Genomic DNA, 16,585 nt, shown 5'->3' with positions numbered 1-16,585 from the left:
GGTGGCCTCATCCCATCCTGGTTGTGTGGACATGTCCTCCATACACAGGAGCAGCGCAGCGCGGTTTTCACAAACTGCACTGACAGTTCTACTTTTAAAGTTCCATGGTACAGCGGGTGGCCTTGGAATGCGTCTCTGTGTTGACTCAGCAAGTGCCTCAACACGTTTTGGAACACCAGAGAAAAAGTTGGCAAAAGCAGTTAAATCTGAAAAAAAAAAACTTCAGGATGCTCATCCTTGCTGAACCAAGTTGCTGCAAGGTCAGGTTCAGCTGGTGAGCATAGCAGTGAACAAACTGGGCATGTGGGTATGTCTCTTTCATTAGCGTCAGTACCCCTCGGACGTTTCCACTCATTACAGCCGCACCATCAGCTTCGATCAGCTTTTCTCCCAGCTTCAGTGGTTCCAGCACACCCTTGATGCTATTAGAAAGTCCGAGTCCAGTTCTCTTTGACTTCCACAAACTCTAAAAACCTCTCTGTCACTGTATTGTCAGGCAACATGTATTGCAACACAACCACCATTTGTGATTTACAGGAGACATCAGTTGTCTCATCTGCCTGTATGGCAACAAATGATGTCTCGTCCACTTGCTTGGCTATCTCCTCCCTGTACACTTCATACATACAGCCTAACAGTTTGTTTTGTACAGTGCTAGATGTCCCTTTGAAGATGGGCTAAGTGTCATAGTGCCTCTGAAGTCTCGATTCACACTCACACATAGTCTTGGAAATGCATCTGAATATTCCAGGATTCAGGGAGTCCACTGACTTGTTGTGCCCCCGCATTGTTTCACATTTTCCACACAGTTTAATACATGTTTTCCTCCACCTGTTTGTTATTCTGCTCAATGGAGCTCCTTTATGCACTGTCAACTTGGGCTGTGACATTTACCCTTCCAAGTAGGCCCAATTTCACAGCATTGTCCAGATGACTCCCGCTGCTCTCATGTTTTGCAATCCTCTCAGAAAGATGTTTCAAATCTTTGTAACACGTCCTCGACCAAGTACCATCTCCACCATATAGCAGACATGGAAAACAGAAGAGTGCCTTATTTTGTATGATAGCAGTTAGCCAGTTCTTCAAAAACCACTCCATGTTAAACCCGCGGTTACTTTTACCAGCAGTTTGAGTGATGACAATATCCCGAGGCTGATGGGCACCAAGTCGCTTTACTTCAAGTTTCTCCTCTAAATTAAGGGTGTCAAACCGGTGCTCGAGTATGAAAGCCACTTTATCCATTATGTCAAGTTATCTGGCATTTGTGAAGCAAATAAGCTAGCTAAGACAATCTACCCTCCTCGCTCTTCTTGCCGACTAATGTTGGCGCCAGACAGACAAACAGCCAATCAGGTCTGAAATACGAAATGACGCTGCGGTGGGGCTAGCGGCTGTCAGCCCCACTTGGCATCAAATTCGTATGATCTACATTGATCATACTAACATTCTGAGCAGGCATATTAATATTTTCACACGTACAATGTAAATTGCTTTGTGAGAGACGGGCTAGCCCCACATTCATGCTTAGCCTATGGCCTAATACCGCAAACTTGAATCAGCAGAAAGTAGTCTGAAGCAGCAAGGCAGGGACCAATGAACATTAAATAAAATCCTAACACAAATGATATGCAATTTAGGAAGATGCTATATTCATAGATAAATTATAGGAAGTAATCTTCAAGAAATAAAGATAATTTTGTTGCAGTTCTTTCTGTTGACATGTCGCCCCTGGGTTTTACACAGGATGAAAAATACATGTATTTGAAAGCTGTAAAACATACTGAAAGCGGTTGATTCTCCTCTGTGATTGGCTAAGGTAATTTAAAAGAACAAACTGCTACACTTCATAGTTAAACAAATGAATCAGACAAAAAAATATCTGGTCAAACATCTAGTACATAAAACCAACTCTAGTGAAAGAACACATTTTCTAGGACTCCAAGGTGAAGGCTTTAGAAGAATGTTATCTGCTCTGTTTGCAATCCCAGGAGAAACCAAGCTGACATTGACTTATGAAAGTAGAGGAACAAAGGATATCAGAAGGCAGTTTGCAATATTCCGAGACATGCACCGGTGCTATATGAAGTAAAAAGCATGCTATATAAATTCACAGAATAATTATAATCATAACCCTATGCAACGTAGTTCAGGGCCTGCGGTATCCAACTCCTAAAGGTTCCCTTCCAATAACCCAGACAGGAAAAACACCACAGACACAATTAAAGGAACAGCTCGCCCAAATGACGTTTCTGACACCCTACAGGCACACATACAAGGTATATGCAAGCCATGTGGCATCCTACATTTACACTCATTTGTTTTATACAGCGAAGAAGGACTGACCTTAACACATTAAGATCAATCGCTGTCATGCTAGAAACACCTACAAAGACAAAAAAAGAGAAGCAAAGAGGGGAGAGTGATAGGAAGGACAAGGGTGTACAAATAAAGAGTGAGAGCGAGGGGAGGGAGCGGTACATTATGCAAGCAAGGCAACTGAAGGCCATGCTAAATTACTGTGCTAATTCAGTTAGGTGATTGAAGCATCCATGAGTGGGCGGAGTCACACTGGGAACGATAGGGGACGTGTATAAAATACAGCCAGGGAAGATGTAATGTGCTGTATACAGCTACAGCTACAGTGTCCCCACTCACTGAACCACTGTGGAGTTTAGTCCCCCCCCCCCACACACACACACACACACACAACCACCACCAACCCTGTCTCGCTGCTCCCTACACTCCCATAATAAACCATAGATATATCAGAAGGGAATACTTCCAAACTCTCTCTTTATCCATCTTTATATCAGGCCTACCTAAGGGTTTCACTTGTGAATATTTCATGGGGAGGAGTGAGTGTATTATCAGATGGAGGAGTTATTTCATTATCAGCAGTTTTCAGAGTCCTGCCTGAAAAGAAAAAAAAACTAAACTACAGTACCATAATACGCCCATTATTCAGAGCGTAGGGCTGCGCTACCCTCTGACTGGAGATACATATGTGCTGAGAAAAGTGAAAGGGACAGATAGATACCGACAATACTTGCAAGTCAGAACTCTGGAAGGAGACCGCTGCTACGAAGCCTGGCCTAGCATTGATCAGAGACTGAACCTCCAACTGCCCTTCGCATGCTGGCAGCTTCTAGGATGGGACATAGTAAATTCAGGCTTTCAAAAGGTTGAACTGGCAGAGCAGGGGTGCTTCAGAGTCGGTAAGAGCTATGGATCGGGTTCATGTGGAAGAGGGGGGAGCAAGACGAGTGCAGGAAAGAGGAACAGAATAATAAACGGCAAACAAACAAAGAACGAGCAGGGAAGCAATCAAGCGCCTTAACAGCACGGTGAGCTCCGGCGGTGTTAAGCGACTGCAAAACACGGTGCGGATATACAGCTGCTTGGATGTCAACAACCAGCCAACGTCACAGGCACACCTCACTCCACATGGTCACACCGCCGGCCGAGGGGAGCTCTGGGCTCCTCGGTGTGACAGGAGAGATTCCGTGTGGAAGTCACTGTACCGGGTGGGAGTCTATGAGCTGTAACCGTAGCAAGGCCAAACAAACTGGAACACAGACCCCAGGGGCTTGGTGGAATAGAAATGAGAGGCGGGGGCGGGGGGGTGCATGAAATCCAGATCGCCGTAATTAGGCCGATACCCTGGTTTTTTTTGCAACACGTGATCCTAACTCCCCAACATACCTTTGATGCCGCATAACAGCATTGACCCTGACAAACTGTTCATTTCTGATGTCTTTTGGTGCATTGGTCCAATTTACGATGCTACAACATCTCCGTTCAGACTCTTGAGGGCATCTCTATCCTCTGCTAATCTTGGTTCCAAACACAACAACTTCTAACACGATTAAACAAAGGCATGTGAAGACTCCGGCCGGAGGCCAAGACACTCTAAAGACATAGCGACAGTGGCATGGTCAGCAGAGGGACAACGTTACTTGGGCTAAACCCTGGCTGATTATGCTTAAACCCTGGTAGGAGCTATCTTTTTAAGGTCTCAATGTATAGGGTTCAAAGACTGGTTTACGGGCCATTGTTCGCGGGCGTATTTTAGGCATGTGTTGTAAGGATGTGTTGATCTTCCCTTGAAGCCGTGTGGATTGGGAGGCACCGCGGCGTGAAATCTGGGATAAGGAGCGGAACGTGTAGGAATTACCGGCAGTCGTGAAAGGAGAGTAACATTACGGAAATGACGGGGCTTGGTGACACCCCTCCAGTGAACGCGCGTGCGCGGTATCAGCACCTCCCAGGCCTACACGGAAACACCACCCTTTTTCCTCTTCCTTGACACGCTGTCAGCTAGCTACGTACACCATGAAGGACGGAACAGCTGAGCAGGTACAGTACAACGTGGGGGATGAAGCGTCGCTTTCACAGACTATGAGACAGAGCCTTTAATCAGAGCCGAGCAGCTGAATACATCTACGATACACGCACGTTCTTCACAGGAAGCATGAATAGAAAATGAAATGAGAAGATTAAAGGAGAAAGATGAGAGGATGATTCTTAACACAGACTAGCTACTACACATGCTCATTTATCAAGGACCAGGCTAAACACAGAACGGAGCATTCGCAACTCTTGCACTTTTCTTCAAGTTACAACTGAAAAGACAATACTCGTATTCAGATTATAAATGTGAGTTCACCATTTCAAATATAGGCACCCCAGATCTGGTACTCGCCTGCACAACCTTTGGTTACGGTTGGAGTTTCCACAGGGCTGAAATGTGCCAAATGTTGAGAGGCACTCTAAAGACACAACATTTGCTCTGAAGCCTACCCACACTCACCCTATAGTATTTCCAAATCCCACTCAAAGCCATTCAAACGTCTTCGGTGGGGGACTGAGTGAGATTTCAGCCACTCAGACAAAAATCCCATCATTACATCTTGACGGCGTGCTCAGTAGGAAGGAAGCACCACATGGCTCTATGGTTGTGAGAGGGGCTATCAGCGAGACAAATAGGCCCACTGTACCCCATCTGGATGGATCCCACTGTGATACCCAAGTCAGTGAGATACAGAACCAGTCTCCCTGCCCTGCACATCACCCCCATTCCAATCATGTAGTGATACGCTCGTTCAAGTTGACAATATCATCACACACTCCAGCGTTCCAGTTAGGGGTATACAAGATAGAATCAATAGGCGCAGTCAGTGACAGAACGGACGTTAGAGAGAACATCAACGTCGCCCCGTTGAGACAGTGGACTATAGCACGCAGCGTAAATGAAATGGATACGGTAAACAGCGGTGGGACTGAACAGCAGTCGGCATCTATGACATATGGCAATGGCCATACACAACACCATGAAAGGGGTTCAAACAAAATGGAGTGAGAACCACAATGCTGCTGCTCCATATCATTAACTATTGGATTTCACAAAATATATCCATAGAACAAGTTATAAATAAAGCAACAGTGGATGGATTACATTTTCACATGGCTAAACATGTATATTATTTATATATTAAAAAAAAATAATAATTACACACTCATTATACCAAGTTGTGTATATATGAAAATGTATTTGGTTATATATACACATTAATTAAATGTGGAAGTCCCACCGGGGGGAGGGGGGGGGGGGGGGCAAACAAGCGCACCTGAAGGCACTAATCACCTGTTCTCCCGCTCCTATAAAGTCACGGCCTGGGGAGACGACGGGCGTCTAGTAGGCATGAGGGGACCAGAGAGAACAAAGGAAAGGGGCTGGTTCCATCTCAGGGGGGGACAAGCGGAGAGACCGGCCACCTTCGCAAGCAAGCTTTTCACCACGCACAGTTAAGATGGTGGCACACCCTTGATTGCTGCTATAGTTCTTCACCTTGTTAATTAATCGTTGACCAGTTTTATGTTGTACTTTGGGAAAAACCCTTCGTTGTGAGTGCATGTTTGAGAGGAACTCAATGGAGACATTATTTTGTCTGGATCCAACCTGCCCCTGACTCGTTATTCTTTCCACCTTCCCCCCTAAGAGACACTGACAAAACACATGGGATGCTCACATTAACTTTTCTGTCACTCCTGACAACCTTATTTGTCAGGGGTTTCCCTCATTTCTCAAATTATGATACATACAAAGAAATGACAAAGGAAAGATATCGACGCAACAAAGCGAAAGGGAAGCTGCAATATACAAAAACATTCATTTATTGTCGAGCACAACTGGAGTCATTATGGCTCACGTGCATATTCAAGACCGCAGAGAAACCAGTGACCTATTGAGGTCTCTGACTCCGGGGAGAGGCAGGGCAGCCCGCCTCGGCGTGCGACCGTCAGGAGACAAGGGCAAACGCAGCAGAACGACACACACAAACATGGATAGACACACGCCAGTCATCTTCCTTGGGTTGGACAACCAGCCATGACCCATCTCTGACAGGGCCAGACATACAGAAACCAAGCCGCACGCAGATGTGATGTGTCTCAATGACTCCTCTCCCGCTGTCTGGCTGCCGTATCCTGAGATCCCCCCCTTGTCTCTAACAGCGTTGGCACAAAGACAAACTACCAACAACTATTACTGATTGGGGAATGGCAAGTATTTTATATTCATGCTGTGCAGGGACCAGTTGTTTGGTTTTTAAACAGTGTCTGTGGTCTAGGAATTAGTGCAGTTCTAAAGCAGGAATTGTATATTTTAGGTATTGCAAAACTCAGAAGATAATCTCCCATTTGTCATGAGACAAAGAGCAGGCACTGAAGTCAAGACAAGCAGAAGTTAATGGAAATAATACACAAACTAGTCACGGCATTAATGTGAACAGGACGTAACAGTGGTCATTGTATTCGCTCCAGGTGAAACTACAGGAATTACAAACCAATAAAATTTCTCCTTTTATAGAAGCTAGCGATGATGATTCTGTGAGTAATTTTCATCATAACCCACTATTGCAGCCACTCCACTACCATTCATCTAATGGCAAATATTTGTTCCTTCCTTTATCTGTTATTTCAACAAAGTCAGGGGCCGTGATAACATTAGCAGCCAATCACAAGTGCCTATTATTACCTTTAAAAAAAACACCTTGACTTCTGAGGAAAGCTCTCAGCCAATGTGGAAACCAGGCATCAGACCACGCCACCACAGACGACAACAGCAGCATAACAATAGCCAGGAATTGTGGCTGATTGCAATCATAAAAGAAAGACGAGTGGAGTGGGTGACAGGAAGGGGTGATGGGAGAAGAGGTGAAGTGGGGGGGGCGGGGGTGATGAAGAGGTAGTAGAAGAGGGTGAGTCACTCACACGTCTCCCGCCTCCGACGCCCCTCTTCCCGAAGGCTAACTCTCACCACCCCTCAAGATCACTTTCCATAACCCACCTGACTGGAGGACTGACTGAAATTTCAATACAATTCAATGTCAAGTTAAACACTGAACCGGGACATGGGGGAATAATAGCCATGTCTGCCCCCAGCACCTTCACAATTCTTTGGGCAAACGTTTGCAGTTACATCAAATCAGAACAAATATTAAACAGTTGTGAAAAGCTGTGGCGGAAAAAAGAACATCTGAATATTGCAGATAGCAAGTCACAGTCATTGGCTCTGATTTTAATAACCATTCGGCAAACCGAAAACCGGAATAGCGAGAATTGTAAGCCTACTCCTGCGGTAAAGAAAAATGACCAAATTGAGAGTGGAGCAGGAAAGTATATCGCATTTTTTTATACCTTGGGGGGGATCCCAGATACAGCACACAGGCATGTATTGATCTCAATGAACAGTGCACAAACAAAATATTGAAAGACATCCAAGATAATTGAGCGAGATAGTGAGAGTTTTTAATTCATCCATGTGTTTTTGATGCCTGACTGAGGCGGGGGTACATCAGGGATTACCATAGATACAAAGAAACAAGCTTAAACTAAAATAACTACTCAGGTGACCAGGAAGCCAGAGGGGCCAGAGGCCTCAGAAGACTGACGTTCTTTCCACAACTCTATAGTTCTACTGTAGCTTAGCAACAGTTTCCAGTCAGCATAAAATATTAAAATGACAAAGTGGTGGAGGTGAGGGGAGGAGGAGAAGGGGAATGGAGATTGGAACACCTTTTAATTCCAAGTCCATTGGGCTACGCTTATGTCTGTTCATTCAGACACAGTAAAACAGCAAAGGAACCATCATATATTCACATTGCAAACCCACATAACATTATTACTAGTGTTGGGAATTCCCAGGGACCTTACAATACTTTGGTGTTTAATAAATATGCATTGCGATTTATTTCAAAGCAAACTGCGCGCCACACCTTCTACAAAGAATGAACCTACAATCGGCCATGGATATACAGGGAGAGAGTGGGGGAAAGGAGGGAGAATGAACACCCAGGTAGGGAGGGAGAGGCCGAGGGATGGTGATTTGCATGTCCGTCAACGGAGGAGCCACACAGTAAAAACAAACGTAGCATGGTCGGCCATTTGGAAAGAAAACCGCCACAAATACACACACAAATGTAGCATGGTCGGCCATAGGGAAAGAAAACCGCCACAAATACACACACAAATGTAGCATGGTCGACCATAGGGAAAGAAAACCGCCACAAATACACAGACACAAATGTTGCATGGTCGGCCATAGGGAAAGAAAATCTGGTGATCTGGTGCTACTTGTTTGACGGAAAAGACCAACTGTCAGATCAGCATACTTCAACTAGGCATCTGCTCTTCTCGGAAAGCAAAACAGGGGAGCCAAAATAATGTAGAAAAATATATACACATAGTATATAGCACAACAGTACATACATTTAAAATGGGACCTCCAACTCCTTGCACAACACTAAATACGTCCTCCAAGCAAATGACATGGACACTCTAGGTTGTATTATGAATAAATCACAATGTATTTGTTTCCATGAAGCACTGACCATTTTAGCTGTTGAGAGTTAGCATAGGGTATTTAGCAAGCTATGCTGTGTTAGCAAGCAAATAAAATGCAAACGGTTTGGCTAACATAAACCAGCCAAATAAAAAATGTGTCTAGCCAGTGTGAGTTACATTGTTTCATTATCATCTTTTTAGCTAATGACCTATGTGTGGTCATCAAGTTATAACAACGTATTTCCATAAAAATGACAAGATTAGCAGAGGTAGCTAGCTCACATAATTGGCTGTCTACAGCAACACCCCAAGGGACATGACAAACAAGACACGCCAGCACTGTGCTGCCACTTACGGATTTGAAATATTTTAACAAGGTGAACGGTATCTGTGATAACTGGGGGGAAAAAACATTGACCTGTGGACACCGTTCAGAAGTGTTAAGTTCTCTCAACAGACAAACATCAGACCATCTTCCGGGCCTGTTATCATCTCAAGATTAAGCCAGGGAGCTGTCCTGTCCCACCTGGAGTGACTGTGGTGGAGAAACCTGATGGAATTATATCTTTCACAACATGACTCCAGTCTCAGGACCAGCCCAGGTAATGACAGGACAAGCATCTGATGGTAGCGATTTATGGAAGTCTTAACTCTCTACCCAATCTGCAGCAGCAGCAGACTACCACCCTAACCTTCTACGACTGGCTGATCCGTTCCCAGCTTGGAAACATTACCATGGCAACTGACCGAGTCAGGAACCTTGAAAGTGAAGGGCTACCTACTGCCAAGAAGTCATCCGGTAGAGTCAGAGCTCAAACCTGGGACACAATATGACCTCATAACTTACCTTCATAATACTTACTTATAAGTATATAGCTACAGACATCTTTCACCTTTTTAAAGGAGAGCTGGCTGAAAACACTTCTACTCTTCCATTATAAAAACGGCCAATCTGGCAATAAGCAGCTGGTGCCCTGATGGTCTTACCTTGGCACACTTCCCGTCATCTTCTCACCCTGGTCACTAGATGGGACCTGTGTCTTCTCCATTTTCCCCTTGACACTGCCCAGACCTGGTGGCGGTTGGTGGCGCAGATGCGTTCCTTCCTCATTGCTTTGTTCACTACCCTGCAGCCGCTGCCCTTCCTCTTCCTCATCCATCTCCTCTTCCTCTTCCATTTCCCTTGTCTTTTTTACCCGGCTTTCTCCCTCTTCATCGCTCTCCTCATCTAGGATGTCGTCCACCTGTCAGAAGAGAGAAGGATGAGTTAGGCTTGGCTCCCTAGGATAGGGTGGTCCTCTAACATTTGATACAGTGCAGTATGGTTTCTTCTCTATAATTCACACACAGGGTTAATACAATGAAAAGACTGCACCATAATGTATAGCCAGAGGAGCTCTGAGAAAACCAACTCAACATGAAGCTAGGCCTTAGATACAAATGACCCACAAAAGGACAACTCATTCATAGTTGCCCTACCCCCTTACATCCAACCTCCCAGTGACTATCCCAGTTCCCCCAGCCCTCCAGCCCTTTTTAGCCAACCCCTGTACCCTGAAGGCCACTTGGGCCAATTAAAACAATGGACGAAACCTCTATCACATACACCCGAGGTAAATCTAATCAATACAGAAACAGACAAAGAGATCTGTCCTTGTAATGAATGAAAAGAGAAAGCAGCGGTGAATCCCAGAAGAACCAGCCTGGAACCTAAATCCATTAGCTACCCCATAGCCTGCCAACAAGTCGCAAGCACGTAGCCTCTCACTCATTAACTCATTAGGTGTGGCGCCACTCAATGCAGTACATTTCTGGGACAATAGAACAGGTAGACAGGGAGACCAAAATACACCAGGGTGTTCATGGGTCTGGTCAGGTTCATTAAGTTACAGACTGTTGTTGTTTATTTAGAAGGTTGACAGCAAAGTCAGAGAAAACACACAGCATAGCCTGGGGCAGTGCTGATCTGGAACTAGCAGGACAAAATGAGGATGTTATACATTTAATGGCCAACTATTAGGAGTTTGTAATAAAATACAATTAGCTCAAGAACCCAAGGAGCTGGACTTGGGATTGGCAGATTAAATTAAAGTTGGTAGAAAGAGTTTTGAGATTGTTTCTCATTGACATAAATGTACACTAAGTGGAATTGTAAGCCTATGTACAACTGATGGAGACCAATAAGCTGTTCACATAACCAAGAGAAAGTTGAGAATCAAGGCTCTCTTGCAGGACTTGATGCAGTTAAAGGAGGCACGGACCATCTTTCTGTCAGATGTGACATATATACGGTAAAGTAAAGTATGCACCAGAGAGTGGGACTTAAATTATCTACAGTAATAATTTTGTTACATGTGAAATGCCATCCCAGATTATCGGGTTTAACGCGGGGATATCGGGTTTAACGCGGGGATATCGGGTTTAACGCGGGGATATCGGGTTTAACCCCAAAAGGTAGTATTGCCTTCTTCAGAGAGCATATTTCCGCTTCAAAACACATCCTATTCCTGTCTGTAACAAGGGCCCAAGCAACCAAGAACATGGAGCAGCAGCAGAACACAGCAGGAAGGTCACACAGTCTGCACAGAGCCAGTGCTCCAGCAGCCTCACCATTCTGAAGAAGGTTAACAACTTCATGAACATAACATTTTATTGCAAGCTAGCCCCATTATGCAGTGTTTCCACTGGAGCCAAACACTGTTGTTTTACTCTAAAGTCCAGATTTGTTTTCTGTTTCCCCTGACACGGGCCCAGGGCCAGTCGGACACTAGGCCACTGTTACAACACAGTGGTCCAAAAACCTTAGCAAGAAGCTAGTTAAAATAAAGGCTGGCGAGATTAGAGCAATCCACTGGTTCTCCAAGTTTAATAGTGTCGCACAACTATGAGAACGTGTTTTTAGAAGGATCGGACAGGAATTGAGATCCATTTAATTTAGTCTGACTGCTTTCAGTGCCCTGTATACATAGATATTATCTAGGCAAACACCCACACCTCACCCACAGCCATACAACCCCCCCCCCCCCCCCCCCCACCACCACCACCCCCCCACCCCTCTAAACACCCTCCCTATCATACACACACGACTAAATTGTTTTACGCAAGTTACCCTGGCTCCTTGCCACTTCAGACATAACGATCTAGAGACATGATAATCGACAGCCAACTTATGAATCATTGAACGGCAACTCAGAACGGAGATGGACAGACTCATTCTCCCTCTGACTGATGACAATTTCCTTTCATTCAACTCAGTTCTCGAGTTGTAATAAAAGAGTGGGTAACAAAAGCACGGGATGTGATAAATGTGCAATGGTAAGACAAGGAGAACAGATCTGTTGCTGCCGTCAATGCCCATACTACGAAAATAACATCAACTGAACAGCCTAGACAATATTGCGTTGCTCTGAAACCAGGTGGTGTTTGAGAAGACCAGATTAACAAGGCGGTGTGTCTGAGAAGATCTGATTAACAAGGTGGTGTTTGAGAAGACCAGAGCTGAGTTCTGGAATTACTGGAGGCTTTCCTGGTCACACCAAATATAACTGTTACAGTGATCCAGGTGCAATATTATGAAAACATGTATAAAGGGTCTCTGCAAGTTGATACAAGGAATGAATGGAATCGTGAGATTCAGGAAGGGTAAGAATAGCAGACTGGGTTACAGATTTTAAGAGGGTCTTAAAGGAAATTTTACAGTGTTTTTACACAAGGAGGAAGGAGTTCGGCCTGTGTGTTCCCAGTGGACGGTGGTTTCTGAGCCATGCAGATAAGTCAGAACGGTGGACTGGACACTGATTTGGAACGAATAAATGCACAGCTCAATGAGAAGCAAGTATTTAGACAAACTGAACCCCCGCCCCCCCCCCCATATTAAATCAGGGCCAATTAAATCAGGCTAAGACCTCTACCACAAACACCCAAGGAAAAAATAAATCAATACAGAAACCAATGGAGATCTATCCTTGTTATGGATGAAAAATTTAGAACACCAAAAGAACTAGCAAATAACCTTCAATTCAATAGTTTGCACATAGCCTCCAAAAAATTAGTTAGCATGTAGCCTCTCATCCATTACTCATTAGGTATGGTGCACAGTAACAGTAATAGTAGAATTCATAGCGAAGGGACAATTCTAAGGGACTTGTTCATTGTTGGGTTCTGGTAAGGAAACTATCAGGACACAAAAAAAGAATATGTAAAGACCGATGCAGTTCTCCATCTAGGTAACTACATGAACTCACTTGAAACAACACAATAATAAATCACCAAAAACAAGAAATTACAGCACAAATATAGTAAAAGATACTAGGGAGTATTTGGATTGGGAATTTGGCCTTGCAGTGATATGAAGGTTTTGTGGTTGTTTCCCACTAATAAAACCTAGTGTAAATGTAGCTTTGAGATTCTTGGCTCTGTTGCAAATTGTAAAGCATTACATGGAGGCAGAGACCTTCTTTCTATCAGACATGATGTTAACATACTGAATATATCAGAGTGGGACTTTGATTTACAGTAGGCCATCCATCACAATGTACCAGTATCCGCATAGAGGGCTCAGCATCGTATTGGAAACTGTCTGGTTCTAGTCAGTTTAATAGTTAAAGAATATCAATAGACTGAGCTGATATGCCACCTACTGTATGACTGAACAGTCCAGTGCACCAACAACACAATATGAAATCATGCATCAACTACAGTCAACACAAACCAGAAGCCTTTCTCTGAGCCCTACAGCACAAACAACATTTCTTCTATTCTTGACAACTTTACTTTACTTCCCCACACATCATTACAACAGTTTGAACGCAGTGTGTAATAAGAACGCCGCAGAGCAGTCCATCCCCTTGTGGTCCCTCAAACGCAAGACAGCCGTCACAATAAGGCGAACAAACTCCAAAATCCTCAATGAGATTCCAGGCTTAGGTCAATAGGGATTACAGAGAGTATTTTCAATGTGCACAGCAGAAATTACTGAAGTTCAGCATGTCAGAGTGGTTCCTATCGGTTTCCTACAGAGCGACTGGCATCTAAGAACCAATCAGAAGCAGCATGGACTTTTTCAGTGTCTAGCAGATCACAGCACGAAGGCAATACAGAGTCTGGACAGAGCCAGTGTTGCATAAGCCTCACCATTCTGAGGAGCAGTTTGATTGGAATGGGCAAAACTATGAACAAAGATTTTTACTGTTAGCTAAATGCATCGGTCTCCCTCCTCTTTACAGTTCACCAGTTATAAGTGAAGGGTTAGTGCCTAAAGAAAACAGGATGACTTAAGGGTTTTGGCTGCAATTTGCTATTCTGCTTCATCCTTATGCCACAGTGGTCCAGAAAACTTTAAAAAGTTGGAGAAACTAGAGGCATGCAAGATGAGAGAAGAAAATACTTGAACGTTTATTTTAATGGACAAGAGCAGGGATCCATCAGTGAGACTGTTTATCAGACTCTATTCAGTCGAGATGTCCTTAGTGCCCTGTAAAAATATTACCTTTAGGAACACCTCAAGATTGAATATGTTGTAAGGGAGTCAACAAGGTTCCTGGCTACTTCAGACAATAATCCACATACAGACATGATCACCGAAAGCAGAACATGTTAAACATTGGAAACAAAGACAAAGAAATGAACAGTCACACTGACTCAGCAATTCAATCACAACTTCCTTTGTCAATGCATTTCTGCCTGCTTGAGCTTTAATGACTGAGCAGCGGAGATGTGAATAGATGTGTAGTGCTTAAAGCAAAGACCTCTATTGTCAAAAACACAACTGAACACATCTAGACAACACTGCTACCTTTGATCCATCTCTTGGAGCAGTGTTTTAAAAATTGTTTCATGCAGGACACTGGCCAGGCATTGTCCTTTTGACTTACGAAAAACAAATACGGCCACAATCTTTCTATGAATATCTCTATTGTAAATACCACACTAACATCAAAGAGTAACGGACCATTTGTCAGTACCCTCTTAATTTCAAGATAGGCAATTTCTCTATTTTAGGACACCTGGGGTTTCAGAAAGAAATCATATGTGAAATCAGTTAGCCCACTTTCAATTCAAACAGCTTATTGTATATAATGACTGAAATGCACTGCAATAGTGTTGGGAAGTTCCATCACAATTAGGAAATATAATCAGTTAATAAGCTTGTAATTTATGATTTTTGTCAGTCATTGTAATTAATTCTGCTGGCTTATGAGCATTGTCACAATCATGCTCCTGTTAGCCGTCAGTGATGGTGAAATAGTAGCCAACATCTCAAACTTACACAACCACGGTTTCACAAACTATGCAGAGCATTTTGAGGACTGGGACAAATCCAGTCAATTGCTTTCAAATGGCCTGTAATGACAGGATCTCTTACACTCTGCACTAACATACTTAGATGAAAAGGGTGATATTTCCTATCCACAGGCTGTTTACAGTCGTGTTGTTTTAAAGTTGGCGAGGCCAAACTCACTGCGAGACACAGTGACGCATTCACTGGTCAGAAGACATGCCAATCAAAGTGATTCCCGGCCAGGCAGATGACAGAGCTTAGATACGCACGGCTGAAGCTCAGGAACAGATACCCAGAAACGAGAGGAAACATACCCACAAAACTTGCTTCAATCCTAGACATGACAGCAGTGAAATATGCACATTGCTAACTGCTTAAAAGTCAAATTAGGTGGCAGAAGTGGAAAGAAATTTGTCACCCAAGGCGAAATGTAAAATTCTGACTTGAAATTCGATGCGTATTACTAATAGGAAATTAGACACAGATCTTGAATTTGGGACTTCTCCTGTTTAAAAAACTATTCAAACATGGGGCAGGAAGGGGAATTAAGTGTCCTGTCACTTCAGCTCAAACCATTACATTGAACTTAAACTAGCAGTCATACAGTGCATTGTCATCACTGATTAACTGCATTATAGCGACTCAAGCTTAGAGCACTAAGGATAATAAAGAAGGTGCCCTTCTTAAAAGGCTTACGAGTTCTGATAAGCCTTATGAGGCACAACAATTGGACGGCGTTACATATGCTACTATAAGAAGTGAATGTGACATGATGGGTCAAAATGCTCAACGGTTTAGGTAGCTGGGCAAGCCCGGCAGAGGGGCACGGGCCTTTCCACGGAATGAAGGGGGAACTAAATCCATGTTTTATCTTATCACTGTGATGATGAATGTGTTCCAAAAAAAAGGTGTCACCAGTAGTGCCGTGTGATAAAGAAGAGCTGGAGAGGAAGTGTCACAATGACCTGTGTTTGATGAAGTGCCTCTTCAATAGCAAATCGGAAAACATTCCTTCCCTTCACTCACGGTCCCTTTACAGATAGGAGAGAGCTGGTGCATAGGTTCCATATGGGGTGTCTCTTTAAGACAGGAGCACTGGCAGATTTTGTCCAGGCAGGCCTGAATTACAAAGACACATATGCGAGTGAATTATCATTCTATTCACCATAAAAATATATGTATGCGCGTTGAGATAACTTTCGGCAGACAGAAGTTAGTGTGAAGACTTTTAAAGTTTAACTTTGGCTGCTAAAGAATGAGGGGGTGAGAGAGCAGCACAGAGTGCTAAAGAACAACCACAGTTCTACAGAACCAGAGGAGAGGACACCTTGTTAGTGCCAGTCAAGTCATTATCTACTCACCAGCTCAAGTCAATAGCAGACCTTTTTTCAAACCCATGTCCTTGAAAAAACATTTTTTTATTTTTATTTTTTCACGAGGTAATCAGAGGTACAGTGGAGT

At 43.8% G+C, this 16,585-nt stretch overlaps 1 protein-coding gene across 3 annotated transcripts in view; it reads right to left on the bottom strand.

Annotated features, from left to right (window-relative positions):
• The window catches only part of ctdp1 (CTD (carboxy-terminal domain, RNA polymerase II, polypeptide A) phosphatase, subunit 1), a 77,783-nt gene that overhangs the window by 20,503 nt on the left and 40,695 nt on the right, over positions 1-16,585 (bottom strand). For all 3 annotated transcript variants that reach the window (XM_010873807.5, XM_020050469.3, XM_020050470.3), the window contains one exon: positions 9,832-10,088. In XM_010873807.5, coding sequence (XP_010872109.4) covers positions 9,832-10,088 — 257 coding nt within the window. The remainder of the gene's footprint in view (positions 1-9,831; positions 10,089-16,585) is intronic.

Source organism: Esox lucius, chromosome 10 (assembly GCF_011004845.1).
Source record: "Esox lucius isolate fEsoLuc1 chromosome 10, fEsoLuc1.pri, whole genome shotgun sequence".
NCBI lineage: Eukaryota > Metazoa > Chordata > Actinopteri > Esociformes > Esocidae > Esox > Esox lucius.
This window is presented reverse-complemented; position numbering and strand designations above follow the sequence as displayed.